We start from the raw sequence: 24,407 nt of genomic DNA, 5'->3' as shown, positions 1-24,407 counted from the left end.
TACTGTCCTGTTTTGCATTAAATTAAATAGTTAAGAAAGTGTATGGACTTTTATCACTAAAATGGATTGATAAGGTTTATTTCCCAAATGTTGCAAAATATCCTGTTTAAACGCCATTCCCTTGTTGAACAGCAGATGGCATCAGTGAGGCGATAACGTGCCTGCAGTTGGTCTCCTTGTTACTGGCTGGTAGCAGGTCAGTTCACTGGTCTAGAGGGCAAAGACGGGACTGAATAGAACTTATTCCAACAAATAATATTGTGGATTTGGAAATGATATTCATAAAGGGATAAATAACAAATAGTATTTTACTTTTACAATTACGCTACTTTCAGCAGCAATGATAGTAGTAGTAAGTTAAACCGAAATGTGTCATGTCCACACTGCTGGCTCCCCAGTTCTGTACTGTCAATCACCCGTTATGTCCACTGTACTGTAGGTTATCCTGAGTTACTTTATGTGACTGCCACTAGATGGCAATGCTGGGTTTGCCTCTGCCTTCCTCTGAGTATGTCATAACAGAAACCGAACATGTTTCTGTGTGTACTTTTCTATTTAGGGAAACCTATTTTGACTCTTGTAAACAATTAAATTCCAAGTCTTCAGAGATTGCGTGCGTGAGCGAGTCAGACAGCCAATCCTAGCACGACATCTTGTATGTTTGTGTGTATCTATCGCTCTGAGTTTCCACCGTAGTGACCCATCAACCTGAGGATGCGGATCACTGTCCCATTCAATTACTGAATGCTACTTGCAATCTGAATGTATAAGCATGTCTGTGCACACACACTTTCTCACTTGTACATGAGCATATATAGTGACAGAGAACAGCAACGAGAGTCTGCTTTTATTTATTATTAATTTATTAGATGGAAGGTAACACATTGCAGGAAACATGAAACATGAACCAAAAACTTTTTCCACTCTTACTTACCTGCAAGGCATGGGGCGAGGCATTATGTGAATACGAGTCTTACAACTTATTATACAGCCTTTCTGTTTATTTGTGATAGTGGAGGTAAATCTAAAGATTACAGGACTTGCCCAGAATTCAGTGCTTACTCTACACTTGCAGTATGTGAGCCACATAATAGACATACATGTTAAAATTCAGCAGGTTTGGGGTCCCAATTTCATAATCATTTTAAAAGGTAATAAAATTTTAGGGTCATTTAAAAAAGGCTCATCTGACAAGCCACAATTCACTTCATTCTCACTTCTGGGGCTGAGTAGAGGTATAGTTAAATAGTGGATTCTTAGTTTGTTTGCAGACAGAATTAGGATTTAGACTGAGAGGCTTGTAGTAGTGATTCAGTGAGAGCAGCAAAAAGCCCTGCTAGTCTACTTAAAGCTGTGCAAGACGATCCAGCCAAGTTACAGGCCTCGTAGGCTGTAACAGCCATTCTGATGGGTAAAGCCAATACATTACCATGAGTAAAATACATGTACAAATACATACAGTACACTTAGCATATTTGTTTTCAGGTGTATTCACAGAATCAACAGGATATTGGTAAAAGTAAACTGGCCTTCTGAATACAATGAAAGAGACCTGGGAAGAAGGTGTTTGGTTTAACTGGAGACTTGAAGCTGCTCCTGTCTCATGTTTGTCTCTCCATCCTCATGGCTGACACTGCATGCACATGATAAGCTGGAAAAACACACAAAAAAAGGAGACTTTTTAGGACATGCAGAAAAAAACATGGAAGACAGATCCAGAAATCAGTTTTCAGTAATCATGCAAGCCACAGCAATCAGGTCACCATGTTGTTACAGGGATCCAAGTGGTGGTCATGAAGTTGGACGTACTGTATGTTGTTTTTCAGGTCATGTAGAGATGTCATGTTAGATGCTTCTTCATCCACATACCTGACCCAACTAGCCTATTTACCTGACAGGAGGAAGATATCACAGTTGGAAAAGCTCAGGTGTGAATAATAAAATTACTGATGGCTGAATTCCGTTTAGCTGCTTCAGTTTCTGGGTCCTGTTATTGTGCAAGCAGGATCGCCGCCACACTGCCTTGGCGTATTGGGGCACTTGAATAGAACAGGGCCATTGTTAAGATTATTAGTAAGACATGTCTTTCCTACTGTGACAAGGCAAAATGTCTGCTCTGAAAAGGCCAATTGTCAGGTGCTACTGAGGCCTTGTCAAACATAAAAAACAACAACAAGGTTTTTGGAAGTTGTAACATTAGTTACTAGATAGTTCTTATAAAATTAAAGTGTCTGTAGTGCAACCATGCTAACAATGGTGTTCCAGCACACAGCAACCTTTTGATAATATAATGTTAATTTTTAATTTTAAGATAAATTTATTCATGTCTCTTGTGGAAACAAAGTCTCTGTTGGTTTAAGACCCGACACGTTTGTCTCCTTTTTAGGAAGAACTTAAGGAGTCGCACACAAACCCTGCCACACTTATTATTTAACTACTTACTCACATACTTGAATCTGCAATAACTGATTTCTTGGCCACGCGTGGGCAGCTGAAACAAGAAGTTGAAGTGAAGTTGATATCTTGTTAGCTCTGTCTACTTCCATTTGGTGTGGAGCAGGCAGTGTTTTAAAGTTGGCTGTTGCTGCCAGAAACCACACAACGAGAGTGGTGAGAGTGAACCTAAACAGTAAAATTTCACTTCGCAGAGCAATGAGCAAGAACTAGCATTAAAGCTACATAAAGCTGCGGATTCAGGCGATAATTCTGTGTAGCTTTATCACTATGAGTGACCCCTTTCTCATTTGATATATTATAGTAAAAATTTTGATTATATCAGCTTTCAATTCTAGAAGTTCTCATTTTTTCGCTCTTGGCATTGTTTTTATTATGTTAATCACTAACATGTACGTTGACTGACAGGACAGTCTCCTTTAATTCAATGTGACTCCAAGTCCTGCTTTTTTAATTTTATATATATTTTATATTGTTATATATACCTGGGGGCACTAGCTGAAGGCAGTTAACTGCAGTCAATTATTTTGGCTCTTACTTTAACACATTTTCTTTGTCTAATATCAAAATTATGTCAGTAATATACTGATTTAAGTGGGGGGTGGTTCTGCTTCATTGCGCTTACTCTATCTACCAAACTTACACACCTTCCTAATATGCACTTTTTACCTTCCTCTCCTCACATCCCCATGTCCATCTCCCCCATGGCTGTGCTTTTCCTCCTCTACCTCACCCATTCACCCACTCCATTTATAGCAATTCTCTTCTCCCAACCCGTTATCCCTCCCTAAATCCTAACCTTCCACTACCTCTGTCACCTTAGCCTCCCTATTTCTGCTTCTGTATCTGCTCTTGCCTCACCTCTACCACTACCTGCACCTGTTAACCTCCTCCTCACCCAAAGTCTTCAGACTCCTACTCCACCACACCACATTTTCCTTCCTCTCCGCCCATTCCTCCCTCCCCCTTTATGAAATGTTGACCCTGTGGCTGGTGTCTCCTGGTACTGGGACTGCCTGCCAAGCTGAATGGGCCCTGTGCATCGGGTAGCCAAGCTGTATGTGTGTGTGTGTGTGTGTGTGTTGGGTCACGGCGTGGGGATTAGGTGTGTGTGAGTGATTGAGGGTGACAGCGGCCCTAGCATTAGGGGCCCTGTGGCAGATTTCGTAGTCCTGTTTTAGACACACTAAGCTGGATTTACCAGCAGCAGTGTGTCAGCAGTGATGCAGCCTGCTTGGACCTCCTACAGAACACACACACACACACACGAATACACACACACACAAGCACACCTTGTCACCTCTGACCCTACCTATCCACCTGCAACCAGTCTCACTGTCCCATCACCCCTTTGTGTCTGTGTAGTTCTTGTCTTCATCTCTCCCGGTAACAGTTCAATTTCTAATTTAATTAAGCTTGTTTCAGTCTTTTTCACACTACAGTAAATATCCATGTAATATGTAATATATATATATATATATATATATATATATATATATATATACATTCAGACCACTGTAGCATGCAGTAGGCATCACCCCCCACCCTTACCCCAAAACAAACATTCGGGCCCGTTCTCACCAGCATCTATTACAGCAAAACTTTGCACACAATCCAATTTATTTTAATGGAATGACTTCAATCCGTGGATTCCCTTAATGACAGTAAAGTAAATCTAAGTGCAACTTAATTTGGGGAACTTTCATGTGAATTTTCATCATCAAAAGGTCTTAACATTACTGGCATTTGAAGAGGCGCTCACAGAGGAGAGTCACTTTGTGTGTGTGTTCAACGCAGGGGGGTATGTGAAGCCATTGTGGCCCCCCGTGTCTGCACACACACGCATCGATGCTTGATTGTGTGTTTCTTTGTGTGACTTGTGCACTCCGAATGTTTATATGCACACCTTTGTCCGTGTGTGTTTGTGTGTGCACCGGTGTGTGTGCTTGCTCCCAGATCTCTGTTACAGCATGTCCATTGTGAAGGAGAGTGTTGAGCAAGATCCTGACCCACCGGCGGGTACTAATCAGACGCATTCCTCAGGATTAAACGGCCAATTAACAATAAGAGAGCCATTGTGGCCCTGTCTCCTTGTGCGTCACAGTTAAAAGGTTTTGTGTGTGTACGTGTCGCAGTGAGTGCATGTGTGTGACTCTATTTATGTGTGTGAGTGCATGTGCTTATGTGTGTGTAAGGTGCTTATGGTCATGCAAAAAGCACTCTTTGTGATTTTCTGCCAGCATGTTGCACTTCTGTGTTAACATGCTCGCTATAGCTTCATAAAAAAAAGATTACAATTAAATTGTGTGCAATTTAAAACAAACTCATGCTGTGAATAGAGTGAGAGATGGAGCATTATGGCTCCTGCATGCCAAATAGTGGCTGCAAGTCACAAGATGCGTGTGTACATGTGTGCCTGACAGAATGCTGCACTTTGCAAGTTAATCCTGGGTTTGTTCAGGCACCAGTGGCAAGTCCACCTGTCCTTTATACATTTACATAGTAATGCAGATAATATAATAAACATTCTACTCTAGTCTGTCAACTGGTATATGCATTTGTGTGCTGCTGTGCATGTAGTGTGTCTGTCGTGTGGATGCATACATTTATACAAATGTAAATGTTTTCAATAATCATACTTGTGTGTCTGTGTGTGTGTGTCTGTAGAGTGGGTATATGCATCAGTGTGGCACGTGTCGGAGCGTGGCAGAGGATTAGTGAGGCTCAGGGCCTGTTGCTCCACTTCCATGATTACTACTGCTGTCTACTGCCATATGGGGTGGTGGGGGTGCAGGTGGGGGCCGGTGTTGGCGGGGGGTTGCAAGCTACTGTACCATGCTATACACGCACACACACACAAACTCACCCCACCTACACCAATAATGTCCCCCTTCCCAACCACACCAGCACACCACCACACACATGCTCCCAGAACACATGCCCAGACGGGGTTTATACCCACACACACACACACACACACACACACACAGTCCTTCATAAGACAGTGCATATGAAACATGTGAGCTTTGTTTTAACAAGTTGTCGACTGTGTGTGTAGCACCTTGTCCATAGACCTGTCTGCCTAAATGCTAAAGAACTTCTTTCTTTACGAAGTGGTGCATCGTCTAATATCTGTACAATCAGCTAGATTTAAGAAAGAAATGTTGTTTTTGAACCACATAGGCTATTCTGCAATATATGTATTTATTTTTTTCTTTTAAATCTGTAGTGTTTGGACTGGACTTACAAGTACATGTTATTTGATTATGAATAATCAATGAATACAAATTTAACTATGAATAAAAGCAACTTCATAAATAACAGTTATTGCTGCCATATATCATTTGTTTACCATTGAAAATGCTCATGGAGCTGCTTTTTATTACTGTAAATACTTGATGCAAGCTCTTTCATAGAGTTATTATGTAGAGAAGAATTTTATTAAAAACAACATTACACAGTTTGCTAACAGTCTGGATATGCATATGCAACTGAAATTGCTCAGCTCACCCTATTACAAGTGTATGAGTATGAGGGCATGAACAGGTGTTAACTTGCTAAAACCCCAGACAGTAGTCAAGGAGGGGGCTAAATGATGACAGTGAACACACACACACACACACACAGCATACACACCCCACCTGCTGCTGTCTGCAGTGGATTAGTGATCTGACTACCCTCAGAAGACAGCAGGACACACACATGCAGGCAGCAGGGGGTCCACTGTCTGTGAAATTGAGCAAGATGCTGGCCAAACATTATTTACAGATGAACTCATTGTCAGACTCGTATGTCACAGACACTATTCATGCACCAAAGACTTTTCAGATATACAGTTGGATGTAGACACAGAACCATACACCTGGAACTATGTCCTCAAAAACATCCAGTTTTCAGCTTGTTAACACGCCCCACGCAATAACCACTCTCTGTCTAAACATAGGCCTTCAATGGACAGGACCAACCATGACTTAAGTAAGTGACAGTCACAAATCTGCACTTTCCTTCTGCAAACCAATCATTTGATCATTTATATATTTATTTACAAACAGGAGGATTGTTAAAATTTTTGAACCATAATTTAATACTGCATAATTCCCAAAACATTGTTACAGCTATTACAATTAACTTCCTTAGTCAGAATATGATGGATAACTGGTAGAAAATGATTTGAAGTCATTTGTGCAAATCTTGGCAGTGGACCTAGGTCGGTTGTATAGAAAACATATTCAGTAGTAGAATTATAAACATACCAGTATTTTAGGTTTGTAATGTGCAGTACACTATCAATGTGAAATTGCACAGCTAATGTTTAACACTATTGAACGACATAAACATATGTAATTAAGGTTTTACTGGTGTAGTTTAGTGATAATAAATTAGTAAATCAACACAACTGTTCTATGTCTATAGGCTATTATATATAATATGTACACTTGTATACTTAGTTCGTACTTCCTCATGATATAAGCAACCACAGCCTGAGTTAATCTTTAGCCTATAGACCCATGACTGCTGACCACCTGCTAAATGGACACACACACACACACGCATGCTCCTGCACATAAATACACTTATATATATATACACTAATGGCATGTGGCAGTCTAACAGCAGGGCCATTTAATGTAACTTGCATGCAGTATGGGACCTTGATGTCATATGACCCATTGTGTTTCTGTAGATGGAAGAGGAGTGCAGAGAGACACATGGTCTGTCCTGGACTCACACAGGGTAATCCTCACATCACTTTAATGAGGAGTTAACATACAGTGACCTCAATACACACACACACACACACACACAATATTTTTACTATATGAGCATATAGACAGTTGCAGGAATATTGATACATATTTACAGACTCAACAGACTCAAATCAATTTCAATTTTCCAAAATCAATAGCGTCTTATCGATAGTTTAGCTAAATACAAAACAACAAAAGACAAAAATTCACAGCAAGACCCTCAGATACTCAGACTAGGTCTGTCCCAACGCCCCTCCCATACCCCCACCCCCCCCCTTCCCATCTGCCGCGCTCTCTCTCCTTCAACATATTTCTGCCCTGTTTTATCATCACGCTCCTCTACTCTTCCTTCATTCCACCCAATTTCCTCCAGGAAAAATTTTGACTTCCACCACTCCCTCACAGTTAGCACTACATGCCTTCTTTCTGGTCTGTCTCTCACTCAGCCTGCCTCTCCACCGCACACACACACACACACACACACACACACAACTCTGGCCCTCAATGTCAGCGCAGCTCATTCCCGTCCCATAATGCTCAGTTACCTTATCATTAGTGATCGATCCAGCCACAGAAGTGAAGGTCCTGCTCTCTGTCCCTGTGCAGCAAGCGCTCGGTTCTCTCCATCCACCCTTCCTCTGTCAATCTGGCCACAAACCCCTCTTTCCTCCCTTTATCCCGAGGTAAGATACTTACTTTTCAGATAAAGCATATTATGATAAATCGGCTGAACTCTGTGCGTGTGAGTGTGTAACTGTCACACACACACACACATACACACACATACACTATAGGCACACAGTGTGTGCACACACAGACATACAAAATTACAGTGTGTGTATCGAACAACATGATGTCAGAGGTAGACCACTTAACAGCTGGAAATGTCTTTGAGTGTTTACATAATACGTGTGTGTGTGTGTGTGTGTGTGTGTGTGTGTGTGTGTGTGTGTTTTGGGGGGTATTTATCGGTCTATGTTGTTAATCATTCAAGAATGGAGACAAAACATAAATGAGGAGTCTTTCCTCTTTTCATGTTTTCAACATCATTATACACACAAAAAGCGGATTAGAATCAAATGCACATAACAAAGGCTGGTTTACCAGGGATGAAAAATGCAGTTTCATTACTCTCAACTTTCAAAAAAGAAAAGACGTTTCTGTTAATAAAATGGGCCCAGGAAGCTTCATCAGACTGAGGATTGTGTTGGAGCTATGCCTGAGTCAAACTTCATTTCAATTTCAATTTGAAATCTTTTTTCAGTTTTGATCTATCCAACTTGATTTGAGTGGCTGTACAAGTGATGTAATAGTAAGATGCAGATGAAGTGTTCAGTGTCACACAGATATGCATACATGCACTGACCAAACGGATGAGGAAGACTGTGTGAGTATTTTTCCTGTTTTACTATAATTGTCTAGAATGAATGAGTTTGCTCTCTGCCTCTGAGGGACACACGTTTGCTAATGAAATGGGACGAGAGAAATAGCGGAGCATATGGACAAATGTTCTCCAACAAAGTGGGATGGAAGTTAAGGTCAACAAGGGGAATAAAAGAGTTTGGAGAAAATGAAAACTAAATGAAAATACAATGGCTGTGTTTGCCTTCGGGACGCGTATGCGTGCTTCTTTTAAAATGGGATGTTTATGAAATGCTGTGTGTGTCCTTGTGTGTGTGTGTGTGTGTGTGTGTGTGTGTGTGTGTGTAGGAGCATAGATTAGATGTACTAAGCCTCTTATGTGCTGGTTGTCCTTAATTTACGTGTGCTCTGGGTCCTAGTGCGTCCAAACTACCAGCAGGCCTTCATCACAGAGCAATTTCAACGCAAACAACCTTGCATGAAAACATCACATGTCATGCAACAATAAAATATATAGATTTAAAATAAGGAGGCTGATTATAGAGTACCTATCTTAGGCCATATAATTATGCACTTGCCTGTATAGAAAAAACACAAGATGAAACTAAAGTGACTTGGAGGGGGAAAACAATGATGGAATGAATCAAATTAAATAAGACAACCAGTTTTGTTAATTCAATGTACAAATTGCTGTCTAATGAAAAACAATGAATGCAGAGTTGCCAGTAATTTTTAGATAATTCATTGTGATAAATCACTGTGTTTCTATGGCATTTCTATAGGAACTTATGTATGGATGTTTAACTAAAGTATCACTATAGGAATTTAGAGTGTAATTTACTTTGTGGGCCTATCCCAAAATCAGTTACCAATAACTTTAATTATAAAGGACTGGGATCAGGCTACTCAAAAGCAACATTCAGATCCTTTTTTTCTTCTTCAGATATTTAATTTTGCAATGTAACAATATTTTTAGAGCTAGAGATAAATGTAGCCTCACATTTTTTTGCCATGCAAAACTCCACGTTTATAGGTCTTCTGTGTTTATCTAATCTTAATGAAAGAATGATTTTCCGTTCCCATGCTATTTTACCCGATCGATCGTGGTTTAGGATAATTAGCCCATTGATTAATTACCATTTTTTGCCTACCATTTTCTCATGGTATCATTATTAATTTTTCTTGTATTATTAAAAAAGTGGTAAATAAAAAAAATGGAACAAAAAAGCTTTGTTGTGATAACAAAAAGTTAAAAACATTTTGATTTTTTCATTTCAGTCATATTCAGTTAGTTTTTTCAAAGACGTGCCGCAGTATTTCAATCAAAATAACACAAAACGATCAACATCAACAAATAGGCCTATATCAAATAAATGTCTAAACTAGCAACAATATGAAATACATCAAGAGTGTGAGGGAAGCAGGTGCGTGGAGTGTGCGCGTGCACAGCGGTGCCGCGCGCAGAGTGGCGCGCACTGAGGCGTAGGCTATCTGAGGTCTCTGGCTAGGGTTTTTTTTCTCTTTCTGTCAGTTGGAGGTCTGGAGACATTCTTGTCGTCGGACTCCTCAAGGTTAGCTAGACTAGGCCTATCTGTCCTGCTGGCGATTAGTTCCGTTCAACTGGGCTGAGCTAAAACAGCAAAACAAACAAAGTAAACAAACAAAGCGTACCTGGATGTGAGGCGTTCACTGGAGACAGAATGTATCCAACGTCAACAGCAACAACACACACACAGGCATCCTACACTCAAACAGCTACACACACACACTCACCTCTGCAGGTGAAGACATTTTATTCGAGATTTAGGAACGTTCAAACACGCCGGTAAAGTGTCTCTGTCGCTCTGTGTGAGTCTTTATATCTCCGCTTTGGCTTTACAGAGCCAGATAAACCCCTTATACAGTTTGGGCTGTAGCTACATGGGTCTGTGTGTGTGTGTGTCTGTATGTGTGTTTGTGTGTGTGCGTGCGTGTGTGTGTGTGTGTGTGTGTGTGTGTGTGGATTTTAAACTATAAGAAATCCGATTCAATTAACAAGCGCAGAGAATCGGCTTTGGACACTGTGAAATTGTCTCGCAGGAGAGGATGGCACAGGCCAAATAGCCCAGAGAGAAGAGACACGACTCAGTGTCTGAAAACACACACTGAGTCTGACAAAAAAAAAAAAAAAACCCCAAGACCTCTGATAAAATATTAGAAATGAATAAGACGCTAAAAGAAATGTAGCCTAACTATCATCAGCTCTGACTTTTGGACCAACATATAATGGATGGAAATATGAAGTATAGAGCTGTGCGTCTATATCTCCATGGCTTAAGCCTTATAGAAATGTGTCTTCTCCTACCTGAAATTATTTCAGTACAAAGTTAACATTTCATTTGGTTGCCTGTTTCTTTTAAAGTAGCTACAAAACGCAATTAATTATGTTTTCCCATATAATACATTATCTTCCTCTAGTTAAGTTTGATATTAAATATCTATGATTAAATTATAAATGTACAAAGAAGATTTAAATATATATTATAAGTCTGCCAGTACATTTTGTAAATCGACAATCACATAGGCTACTAGCCTATAAGGCTGAATATTATTATTATTATTATTATTATTATTATTATTATTATTATTATTATCGACAATAGTGAATGAATGGATGAATGGGCCGGAGGGAGCATGTTGGGGATCAGAAAGGGATTTAATAGCAGAACAACGCGTTCTTTGTGTTGCTTCTAATCCGGCCTGTACCCCCTTCTCTGCCTCTCAGTTGCTCACCCTCTGCCTCCACACTCAGGCACGGTCGTCTAATTATTTTAGGAGGCCAATTTCGAAAATGGTTCATAACAAAAAAACCTGAACAAGAGTCGAAAAGGCTAAGATTGGGGTTCTCTTAAACCAGACCAGAAGACGGCCAATCGTTCATCATAACTGTATACGTTTTGTATGAGTATAACTTTCCAAGTGGCTTTATAAACCCGAAAAAATTTCAAATGAATCTTTCTACTAATAATATGCAGGCTACACATCAACAGGTGTCAGTGACAGTACCGCTGTAGCGACAAAAAGTTAGATCACAGCCTAAACAAAATAAAATATAGCGTAGCAGACGTGCAGAATAAAACTTAAACACGTTGTGTCAAATTATCATCACGAACACTGCACCTTTCGCACTACATATCCAACAGGATTACATAACGACATGTATTCATGACAAGTAGGCCTATGTGTGTGCGTACGTTTGCGTGAGCGCGCCCGACAGAGAGAGAGAGAGAGAGAGAGAGAGAGAGAGAGAGGAAGGGAGGGAGGTGTCTACTTGGGTAAGAAGTTACTTCTAATTAGCCAGCCTCTTCTTGTTCGCCTCACTTGTCTACTCTGCAGATCCAGATCCTCTCCTCTGGGACCAGGTATCGTCAGGGCCCCCTGCTCTTTTCAGCACCCATCAGACCCGCAGACGGCCGAAATTGCGGAGCTTCTGCTTTTACCTTGCACCGCGATTACGCACGACTTGGATGAAGAACTGCATGATAACACGGGTCTTATTTAGTTAGCCATTATCATTTTTTTTTTAATGAGCTGTCTTAATTGATAGTCTTGGGTTGATTTTAGTTGCTGCTGTCCTTTTTATCTGGATAGAGGAGCCATAAAATATACACCCTGTCGCTAAATCAGCGGTGTTTTTACGCGTCAGGTTCCAACAGGTGTAAAGACGCACTGCCGCTACTTGGACCGTTAGAACCACAAGTGCCTGGTTCGACGGCACTGAGCAAACAAGGAGTAGGCCAGCAAGGAAAAATCAAAAACAACAACTAAGTGACAAACAACCCAGGGTAAAAGAAAAACAGAGAGGGAGGGAGTGACAGAAAAAACGAGAGAGAGAGAGAGAGAGAGAAAGAGAGAGAGAGAGAGACACCCCCTGGAGACTAGCTAGGAGACCCGGCCCCCGGTCTGAGAGAAGGAGAGAGAGAGTGAGGGAGTGAGGGAGTGTTTTAAAGCCGGCAGGAGGCATGATGTCCTACATTAAGCAACCCCATTACGCCGTGAACGGGTTAACGCTGTCCGGCCCGGGCATGGATCTGCTCCACTCCGCCGTTGGATACCCCAGTAAGTAATGGAAGATGATATATGACTGTATGATTTTTTGAAACAATTTAAATCTGTCGTTTAATTGTTGTTTCAAGTGAAAAAAACCCCATTTATTTCGAAATACAGAAACTCAAAGAATTAATCAACAAATGTCGTTGTATTATTTAAAAAAGACCTATTCACTTAGGCTAAATATCTTTTTTTTTTCATGTAGCTGTAAGGTTATGCTTTAAGAGTATGAATAGATGTCTCTGTTGCTTCAGCCATCAGAACATGTGTTCACTTGACCTACACGTTCAGCGGATTATGGAGTCAAAAAACAATGCAAATGTGTGTGAATAGAAACGCAGCATGTTCTCACACAGACTTCACACCAAACACAGACTCCAATCTGTTGATCTTATCATGTAACCTATTTACAATGGGATTCGCATTGTGTTTTATTTCGACCCCAATGTTTTGAATGAACACTTCTCATATTGTTCGGATGGGCTGCGTGGCCTGATCAGCATCTGTCATCCTTGAGAAGAGACTTTGAATGAAATGATGCCGAGATTTGGCACCGATGACAGAAGGCGTGTTACAAAGCTTGGCCTCTTGTCGCAGATTAGAGTTTGAATCAAGGAAGAGTTAGGACAATTTTTCAAATTCAGAGTCTATGCTTTGGAGAAACTTTCGTTTTTTTACTTTGTATATTTCGATCCAAACAGTGCAGTTGAAAGAAAAAACGATCATTTCTGTAAGATAATTGTATTGATCCATTGAAACTCCACATTTCTTCTAGTAGCCTATATGAGAGATGCCGATATAGTTCGATGAAAATTATCACTAAAAATGTTTTTAATCTCCATCCGATAATTTGCAAGACCTGTTCTGTAAAATAGTTGCCTATTTCTATAACATTCTGGGCAGTTTCTAAAATGTAGAACCGGAGAGAAGCAACGTTTTATTTTCCAATTCAAGAGAAATAACTCAAACAATTTCCTTGATTCATAAGCAATCACTAACATTTTATTTTGTGCAGTTATTAATTAAAATTACCTTAATAATGGGTTTTAAAAAATCTAATATGGATTGGAACTTTGTGCTATTTCCAATCAATCGGCCTGTTGAATTTGGTCGAAAAGCACTTGTCTTTACAGTTATAGGTCATCGTTTTGGTGCAGAATGTTTTAAACAACAAAAAACAACGCAAGCATAATAATAATAATAATAATTTTTTTTTGCATCTGATGTTTTTCCTTGCAGACACCCCGCGTAAACAGCGTCGGGAACGCACCACCTTCACACGCGCACAGCTGGACATCCTGGAAGCTCTGTTTGCCAAAACCCGCTACCCAGACATTTTCATGAGGGAGGAGGTGGCCCTCAAGATCAACCTGCCGGAGTCCCGAGTCCAGGTAACACATTACATAGCAGTATACAGTGTGCTGTTTTAGTATTGTGCGTTTTGGTATTATATATATGTATATATTTATTTTTTTTAATACAAAACAAATATACTATTGGCTTAATGAAATAAATAAATTCCTCTGTATGTATGTATGTATGTGTGTGTGTGTGTGTGTGAGAGAGAGAGAGAAAGAGACAGAGAAGAGTGTGTAGGAAAAAGTAACATATTTCCTCACAATAGCAGTTTTTACACTTTGACAAATTATTTAAGGCTTGGATTTGATAATGGAGTACTGATTTCAAAACTGACCTCCTCACTGATGCCCCTGCCATTCTCCAGGTCTGGTTCAAGAACCGCCGTGCCAAGTGCCGCCAGCAGCAGCAGCAGAGCACAGGCCAGTCCAAACCACGGCCCCCTAAAAAGAAGACATCACCTGCTCGTGATGCCAACACTGAGGCCAGTGCCAACCCCACCAATGGACCCTACAGCCCTCCACCCCCACCTCCAGGCACCGCCATCACCCCCAGCTCCAGCTCTGCCAGTGCCACAGTGTCCATCTGGAGCCCAGCCTCCATCTCCCCGCTGCCAGACCCCCTGTCTGCTTCCACCACCCCCTGCATGCAGCGCACCACCACCTATCCCATGACCTACACCCAGGCCCCAGCCTACAGCCAGAGCTACGCAGGCTCCTCCTCCTACTTCACTGGCCTGGACTGTAGCTCCTACCTGTCCCCCATGCACCCGCAGCTATCAGGCACTGGAGGCGCCCTGAGCCCCATCACAGCCTCCTCGATGGGTGGGCCTCTCAGCCAGTCCCCCGCCTCGCTCTCCTCCCAGGGCTACACAGCCGCCTCGCTGGGCTTTGGAGCTGTCGACTGTCTAGACTACAAGGACCAAGCTGCCTGGAAGCTCAATTTCAATGCCACTGACTGTCTGGACTACAAAGACCAGAACTCCTGGAAGTTCCAGGTCTTGTAAATAACATAAAGTGGGTTCTGGGGAGGGAAGAGGGTAGGGGAAATCAAACAAATCATACAAATTCCAAGTAGGGTGAAGAACCCAAAATTGGTGTGTTTTAGAAGAAGGAAGAGACCTTGGGACAGAAATCAATTAATCATGTCAGCTGAACTAATCAGCTGAAATAATGTCTTCATTTTTGCTGTTTCAGAAAAATATGTGTGAAGGTAAACTGATCTGTTGATGCTTGGTTTGGTGATTGTGAAAAAGAGATGACAGTAGTGTTTCTACTAAGTTAAGCAACATAAAAATCAGCCATGGAATCAAGAAATGGCTGTGTAAAAGGAAAACAGGATTACGATATCTGTACTATAAAATCAAATTAATGAGAGACACAGTTTTAATTCTCTAGCTCAGTGGACGAAAGGGTCGAAACTGTTGTGATTTAAATACAGTTTGACTCTATTACTGATGACAAGAAAATTTAAAGTGAGCATGTATAAAGAAAGGAGGCCACTTGTCACAGGGTGAATGCATCCTTTTGACCGATGACTCAGTAGTTTTGGTTTAAAGAATTTTTTAGCAAAATCTATTTTGTTTGAAAGAGCCGAATTCAGAAACTGCTGTCTGAGTGGCCTTGGACCACATTTGAAGCAAAGCTTATTATTTTGTACATTGCCGCAGCATAACAGCAGTTTCAGCAACCTACGAGTTTACTGCATAGACAGCCTTCAAATCGACGTGTTAAAGCACAACAACTGACGACAGCCCAAGCTCATGTTCATTTCTTCCTTCTAGACTTTGTCTTGTATTTTCTGTGGTGTTTTTTTTTATATATATATATATAAAGCTGCTTTTCATCAGCAAGCTGACTCAAAAAGCTTTGAGCCAAACAACTCAACAAATCCATATGGACATCTTAACGAGGTGTCTTTACAGGGTGGCCACTAATTTAATACCATGTGAAAAATGTATAGCAGACAGAAGCTGATGATTCCCAGTAGCCTTGTATGATACTGACCCTCTGCAGCCTGTGCGATACAAGCGGAGGGGGTAGAGTTGGTCACTGAAGTGACTGCAGTACAAACCTGTTGCCTTTGAGCATGGTTGAAATCATTAGCAGAATGGCTCGTACATTGTTAGTTTAATAGGATCACTTCCAGACAATTTGGGCAACAATGGTCTCATTGTTGCTATTGGCAGCCGAGTACTTTTCCCCCCACTCCATCTCACAGTGTTTGCATGAGGTTAGCGGATTGTTGAAGCAGTTCTTGAATATACAAATAACTTTATTGTAAACTGTTTTTGATGATAAACTGCTCCAGTTAGGTATTTGATGGGAGAGAAGACTGCACCAGAGAAAGGGAAGGGACTGGGCCGCCATGCAGCCCCCCTTTGAGAGTTTGGCGCCTCTCGCAACTCTAACCTGTAAAGATGTGATGGGTACCACTTTATGTGTTTGGTGTATCGTTTGATTTTTTTTTTTTGTATTAGACTTAAACAATATTATGTTTCTTTGAAAAATTGTGAATTCGTTGAAGTAAAAATAGTGCTAATTTGTTTTTGAAGTTGATATTATTATCAGTATTATTGCTATCATCATTAATATTGTCTTGAGCTGACATGGACTTTGCTAATACGCTTTTTTTGTTGTTCTTTTGTAAATATTAAAACTTGAAAATGCAATCATGTCTGGTATCGGCAATGAGTTGTTACGCAGGCGCTCCACCCAACAGAATCTCTCTCTTTCTTAATTTCTAGAAAACTGCCAACTTTTTATTGTTTCTGTTTATATTTTTCTGGTTTCTGCTTCTTCTTCTTTTTTCAAACTCAGGGGTTTATCCAATAAAAGTAGCAGTAATAGGATACAATGCTGTTTATGCTTTTTAATCATTTACTGTACTTTTATCTTTTGCATTACTATAATCTTCTCTGCTTTTTTTCTGACATGAATTATTTTGTATATTTCATTTGTCTCCTGTGTTTGACCAGTCTCACCACTACCATGCTAGATAGCTATGTTTCTGAGACATTAAACATCTTCATTAAAACTCTTGTTCTGTTCTGTAAGTCATTGGATTTGAGTGTTTATTCGCTGCATTTAGGGCTATATCTGTGACATGTGTTATTCCTCTATGACTCTGCCTTTTGGAGCTGCAATAGGAGTTTCAGACATCCAGAGAGGGGAGATTGGGAATCAGTTTCTGGGAGCGTTCCACTAATCCATACAAGAGGTTGAGTGGGTATAAGGCAGAGATGAGAGGGAGTAGGGCAGAGAGGACAGAAAACAGATTAGAACTAACAATAATACTGAGTCCCACTGCTCCCGCCAGACCCAAACTGAAGTACGAGAGACGGGCAGATTATTTAGGATTGCTGATATTTCTGTGTGTTACCGCCACTGGTGGGCTAGAGGGTCAACACCACAAGGGTTGTGAGGAGTGCACTGGATGAAAGATTTTAGCTCAGGTTGTGTACTTGAAATAGCGCCTTTCTAGTCTTTCCAACCACTCAAAGAGCTTTTACACTGCATTACATTCACCCCATTCACACACTGAACCCTAGATGCCATCGTGCATCAATGGCACAGCCATCTGGAGCAATTTGGGGTTCAATTTGGGGCTCAGTATCTTGCCCAAGGATCCTTCAGCCAGGCTCTGCTGATAAGTGGATGGCCGCTCTACCTCCTGAGTCTAACTTATGTCTTGAAACTTGAAACAAGGCTGTGGGTCTTGAATCACAATGACAAAAACCACAAGAAAATGCAACCCGACAAATGGTCCAACCCAACATGTAATACTCACTGCTTTCAACTGGTGCTGTTGTTTTGAGCCAAGCTAGTGTCATGGCTCCAGGAATGATAATGTTGGTCTAAAACTTGCAAAACTATTAGATGGATTGCCATGAAACATGATCCCCATAGGATGAATCCTAAGAAAAAGAGAGAGTGATGAGCAAGCAACCAGACAACAGTAAATATGGGACTGGCTTTTACATGTTTTTACTTGTGGCTTGAGCTATCTGTTGGACCAGAAAGTTATAATTTAGTAACTGGCTTTCTGTGTTGTTATGCTTGCTTGATGTTTGCATGTGTTTGCAAAGTTGTCAACTCAAGCAAAATCAGCCAGAAGTTTCACAGACAGAGGTTTAGCCACTAGCTATAAATATTGAGTTGATATTAGCCAACATAGATAGATAACACACTGGGACATCGATAACATTTCTGTACATGCTCTTGTGTCAGTTGCTGTTTGTTGGCTAGCTTTCCAAGGATGCCACATAGATGTAGAGCTGGCATTCTTGCTGTTGGACCAGTAAGTAATAACGTTATTAGCTGCCTTGCTATGTCTTGTGTTGATGTGCTTGCTTGATGTTTGGATGTGTTAGCAAAGTCGGATACCTGGGATGGGCAAAGATACATCAAAATGTATTTTAAAATAAGACACTAATTACCCTAATTAAAAATAAATAAATACTGCAACCACACCATGTAACTGTATATACTGTCTTTGTATATTTCACAAATACTAAAAATACCTTTTGAAGGTACCATGAAATCACATACTGGCCTCTTTAAGGCATAGATCCATTCACCAATATACTGACTGATTAAGCTGATTAAGTGGACAATGATTGAGAGCAACAGCTTTTCTGTCTCTAATGAGTTGTGCAATAAATCTGATGAGAAAACTGGCAATCAGTTAATGTATCATAGATTCACATATCCCTGTGATTACCCAGATGAAGAACAGTTTTAAAGGAACAGTTTGCTCAACTTGAAAACACCATATTATTATTTTTAGGTTGAAAGTAGCAAGCAAATGTTACCTGTGAGGGCTGCTACTTGAGTCAAATAGTTAGCTAGAACATTATGTAAATTGGTAAACAATTTAGCCTAGGCTGTGAAAAATGGAAACAGAAATTGAAAAAACAATCAAAAGCTCCACGTTTCCCACCTAATCCTTCTTCTTCTGGACCAATTTTCTATTCTGATCTTAACAATCCTAGGCAAACTACAGTGTACGCAGCATTTTTATGACATCATCACGTAGACAAAGTAATTTATAGTATTTATAAATATATATATATATATATTTATGTATAGTGTTGATATTAAACTACAAAATACAAAACAAGCGTTTTGGTACAAAATATTAAACTATTTTCATAAACTTTATGAAATACAACTGACAAAATCCTATTTTGTATTTCAATACATATTGTAAATAGCCTACATGTATCATAAATACAGCCCATCCCTGTTGGCAACTTGCTAGTTTTTGATCGTAATATAATCTTAACAAATGCATGTGTATAGCTGTCCTTTTTAAAGACAGCAGTTACTTACATTCTGAAATGGTAGGGGCACCAAATCTCACAAAAAACTTGCTTTAACTATTATTACAGTTTTTCACAGTCACTTTGGTGCATTTCTCAGATCAGAATTGAAATTCTCAAAACTAATTGTTCAATCTCCACATCATCCCGTCACTTGTGCACATCATAAAAGCACTTTCTCATTGTTTTGAACGAATTGCAAATGCTTTGACACACTGACTACATTTTCAATTGCTTATGTCCTGCAGATCACAATGAATTATACCAGTCCCTGTTGAATAATTTTACCCCCAAAACATCTAGGCATAAATTCATTGCATTAGTCACTACATGCAAAATGGTTGAACACGTTATCAAAAATCAAAGTTAAAATACTTTATTCATATCCTTTGCCTACAAGTATATAGCTAAATAAAATGTTGTTTCTTAAGGACCATAAACAAAGAATAGACCACAACAACATCACAATAGCAACACTCATACCAATACTCAATACCAGGAAACATTAACAATCCACAGTGAGCAGTAATATATGTATATATATATAAAACAAATGTTGTTTTCCCCTGAGAACGGGATAATTAATATGATAACAAACCATAGCTGAATACAGGGGCTGGCAGGTGTGTTTCCGTCAGAAAACCGTCAGGAACTGTATAATGTTACATGGATTTGGGAATGATGGGGAAATGAAAAGTCCATTGGTTGATGGATGTGGACCAAGAACCCACAGAGTCCAGCACGTGCTTTACAGTAATGTGAGCATGTGAAACAGTCTTTGCATAAGAACTTTTGTTGAAGAGGATTATGAAAAATATAAAAAAGAAAAATTTAGCCTTCAGTGAGAATTGAGCACACAACCTTACACCTATAAGTCCTATGCTCTACCAAGTGAGATACAACATACATACAATGATACAACAAACCACACTATAATTACCATTATGGTTATGTCAAAATCACAAGAAACTGATGAGTAAAAAAATATTTGATTAGGGCTTCCGTATATATATATGAATGTATATATAGATAGACATTCTATACATTTCTATTAGAATTTTTGTAAATGTGTCCTGGATTGATGAAGATATCTGTTACAACAGACTGGAACGTCAGCCAAGGGGGTGTATCCCATGCAACAGTCCTGTCTCTTACTTTTCTTCTTCCATACTAGACATGACAATGACATGCTCTGTCAACAAATTACAGTACGAACAGTAAAAGCATAGCTGTGATTTCTGTCCTCTCTCCTGCAATGTATAACTTTGTACTGGTGAAAATTGTATATGCCATACAAAAAAAGTGAAGCCTTGTGCATTTTCAATCATTGTCATCAAAATCTTAGCCAAAATGTACATCATAAAATACTTACAGAGTACACTGTTATATTGACATGATGGCTAAACATTTTGACTTGCTTGTTCATAAACAAGACACAAGGACTTGTCGTCCTAGATTTGCTTTTGAGAGATAGACTAAGGATTTTGAGCAAGTTATGGGCTTTTGCAGGCAATCCACTGTGTTGTGCCGTTTGTACTACCTGTTTTGAGAAATGCACTACTGTTTTGCAAATGTTAAGGATGATTCGAGAAATGCACCAAAGCGACTTAGAAAAACTGTAAGAGGATTTTTAGGTGGATTGCTACCCACAACCATATTTGGTGATCCTTTAACTTTAACTAAGAACTTTAGTTTCGGATACAATACCTGCAAAACTAATGACCAATTACCAGCCTCAACAGTACTTTGTGTTTAGTGCTAACTAGCATGATGTTAGCATGCTACAAATGCTAAGACAGATTATGCCTGGTTAGTGTCATCATGTTACAGTTTGTCATTGTGAGCATGTTAGCATGCCAATGTTAGCATTTAGCTCAGATATTTTAGCTCTTATACACAGTATTACCATGCTGCTAGAATGGCTGTAGACTCTTGTCCTTTATTTCTTGTGGAAGGAGTGTGGCCTTTTTGTATCGTGGTCATCATGTGAAATCACACATATCAGAACACAGATCACATTATCAGAACTTGAGTAGAAAATATTGTGCACATTTGAATTGATGTTGAACCTGCAAGTCTGAGGGTGCTGCACTCTGCCACACTGTAAACTGTGAAATGTTTAATGGGAGTAACCAATTAAACACAACCAGATAGATGTTTAATACTGCACATTTCTGCTCATTCGGCCCAGTAACAGTGAGTCCTGCCTTCTGACTGGGAGACCACAGAGCTGGGTTCAGCCCTGGTCCTGAAGCGCTAGACTGAAATCAGTAATGGTCTTGGACTTTAATGGGTTCATTTAGCAAATTACACATGTAGAAAATGCTACACTGTTGCTCTGTTGTTTTTGGTGTCTTTGAAATTGTGAGCAGCTTATAAACGGAGACACAGATAGATAGATATATATATATATATATATATAGATAGATAGATCTCTTCCTGTGCTCTGCAGGCAGTGTGCTCCTGTAATCCCCCAGCTGCAGCATATGGACTCAGAAGCACAGAGACACAGACACTGACATACTCAGGACTTAGAAATATGATTCATTTCTTTCCCCTCTCTAATCCCCTACAAACAAGCTGGTGGCCGGCCTGCTCTGGAGGCACACTGTAATCATGCCAGAGGCTGCTGCCAGTGCCGCCCAGCCTCCCCATTATCCATCCATCCCTCCTGCCTTCCCTCCCTCCTTTGCTCTCGTCTTCCTCCCTCCTGCCTCCATTTTCCTCTTAATCGATTCCTAATCCCAATGCCGCCAAGCATACACGCACACACATACAAATTCACACATGCAAACAGTCATTACCAACCACAGCTAAAGACAAAAGACACGGCTAGATACACAAACCACATTTACACAGACAATGGCAAACTCATAAACAATTTTTTTTTTGGTTTGTTTGTGCGCTTCGGTTAGAATAAAATAAAATGAAAAACAAATCCATGACGAAACAGAGAACTAATATCATTCCAGAGTAGAGTCACGGACATTTTGTTCTGTTGTGTGGTAACACAACAAAGTCAAACCAGGTTAAAACAGTGGTTGAAAACATTATTTGTAGCCTGGTTAGCCTGGTTCATGGATATATTAGAACTTAAAACAGTGTCCCAATATTCTTTCTCAAAATGTGTCTTCCCAAACACGGGTGACACACGTACACATACATAGGTACATCTCAGTAACCTAATTTAAAATGTATGTATTAATTAACATATGACAATGATGGGCCAGCCATTCCACAATAATATAATCCTACAATTAATAAAAAACACAATTGGTTGATTCAGAAAAATTGCTTATTTATAGTCAATCATTCACATCAGCTGTCTTTCATTATGCCCCAACACTGAACACAGTAAAGCCAGTCAGATGAATATTAAAAGTGTTTTGAATTTGGCTTAATAAATCTATGGCTATTCTCAAATGACCATCACATTGATCATACATTAAAACAATGTAATCATTTGCATAAGTCATCAAATAAGATTTGTAATCGTGCAGTAATGCTGCTAAATCACATAGCACTGCAGTGTAAGTAGGTGTGAGTGATCTGCAGCCAGTAGTGGTAACAGGATCAGTATTACAGTATGAATGGATCAACCAGCCACTGTCAACCTCAGCATACACTTCTGCTAAGGGCTTTACTGCAGATTACAATTTAACACCTAGTTAATATCACTAATAGTAAAAGTCAGAGTTTAGAGCCTCAGATTAATGATATGTTGGACTAAAACAGTTGTCTGGATTATGGCTGCATTTGGTGTGGACTATGAAACATGAATGTGATCAGAGACACTGGGCAAAGTTTTTCCTGAGGTTTTTCCTGATGTCTCAACACTTTTCTGATCTAAACAAACTTCAGGTTTTGTTGAGCTTGCGAGGAGGCTATTTTACTTAGAAATGCTCGTCTTCATTTGGGGGTTGACTGTCTTGCTCGAGGGCACCTACTGTAAACATTAGATGTTAAAGGAAGACAGAGCAGTGTGTCTTTTTCCCTGTCAAAATGATTCAAACTGGCAACAAACATTTTTGTCATGCCAATTTCCTTTGTGCATTGAAGATATCTCTTGTGTCCCACCATGTCTTCACATGTTCCCTCCTTCATGCCACCTTCCCTCATCTGACCTTTCCTTCGTGCCATCTTTCCCAGTGTGCCCCCTCGTTCCCTCCACTCTACCTCTCCTTGCAGTTTGTTATTCTTGCTGATCTAATTTAGAGAATGTCCCAAATCCTCTTAGTGTCCTGCTCCCTCAGCGCAACACTAAGTGAATTAGACAGGATTACAGTCTCCCTCTTCCTCCTCCTCCTTATCGTCCTCCTCTTCCTCCTCCTCCTCTTCTTCTGTGTGCTGTCACTCTCTTCTCATCATCTCACTTCCCCTATCTCTCCATTTACATGTCCATCTTTCTCTGGACATTTCTCCTTTCATCGGCAGGATTAAAGCCTCCACCCTCTCCAGATGACAAATTGGTTCCCCCGGTTGACAGATGCTCTTGCAGGCCCAGTGCATCATGGCCCAAAAAGTATCGTTAATTAAACTTTGACCTCGTACAAATAATTTTTTTTTAAAAACCTGACAGAACACAACGTCCACCAAACATCAGCATGTACAGCTAGAAAAGGGAGTAGAAATCATCGAAGAATTACCCTCACTGCTCTATTTCTTTCTACTTTCTACTCTCAAAATAAACATTAATACCAAAGGTGAGTTCTCCACACTTTCTGCTGAAACCAGCTCTGTCAGAGCCATGTTTCCTCGTTTGTCTTTAAAACTGCAGTTTTTCATGAAACCTCGTTATCAACAATCCACCAATCCACTGTGATCCTCTGAAAAAGTACAGAACTGAGACACAGAGAACTATGCATGAGATGAGATGTAAAAGATGCAAGTAAATGAAAACCACACAGAGAGGAGGCATCTACAAGTAGAGATGTGGTAGTAGCATGGTACATACTCACCTTGGGACCAGGAACCTCACAAGACAGATCAATCCGTCAAAAGATGAATCTGACAGGTCATGAGATGACAGAATTCGGAATCAGGAAAAAACATATTTCCACCAAACAAAATGATGT

The 24,407-nt window shown here is 40.0% G+C and overlaps 1 protein-coding gene across 1 annotated transcript; it reads left to right on the top strand.

The window, feature by feature from the left end:
* The first annotated feature begins 12,565 nt into the window (after positions 1 to 12,565).
* LOC123986179 (homeobox protein otx5-like) lies at positions 12,566 to 15,015 on the top strand. Its single transcript, XM_046074308.1, has 3 exons — positions 12,566 to 12,662; positions 13,893 to 14,044; positions 14,377 to 15,015. Exons 1-3 carry the CDS (start codon positions 12,566 to 12,568, stop codon positions 15,013 to 15,015), a joined length of 888 nt encoding a protein of 295 aa, XP_045930264.1.
* The last annotated feature ends 9,392 nt before the right edge of the window (positions 15,016 to 24,407 follow it).

Source organism: Micropterus dolomieu, linkage group LG17 (genome assembly GCF_021292245.1).
Source record: "Micropterus dolomieu isolate WLL.071019.BEF.003 ecotype Adirondacks linkage group LG17, ASM2129224v1, whole genome shotgun sequence".
NCBI lineage: Eukaryota > Metazoa > Chordata > Actinopteri > Centrarchiformes > Centrarchidae > Micropterus > Micropterus dolomieu.
This window is presented reverse-complemented; position numbering and strand designations above follow the sequence as displayed.

Coding starts and splice junctions, on each gene's coding strand:
- LOC123986179 (XM_046074308.1), top strand. CDS start 12,566: ATGATGTCCTACATTAAGCAACCCCATTACGCCGTGAACGGGTTAACG. Junction 12,663..13,892: donor CTCCGCCGTTGGATACCCCA/GTAAGTAATGGA, acceptor TTTTCCTTGCAG/ACACCCCGCGTAAACAGCGT. Junction 14,045..14,376: donor TGCCGGAGTCCCGAGTCCAG/GTAACACATTAC, acceptor GCCATTCTCCAG/GTCTGGTTCAAGAACCGCCG.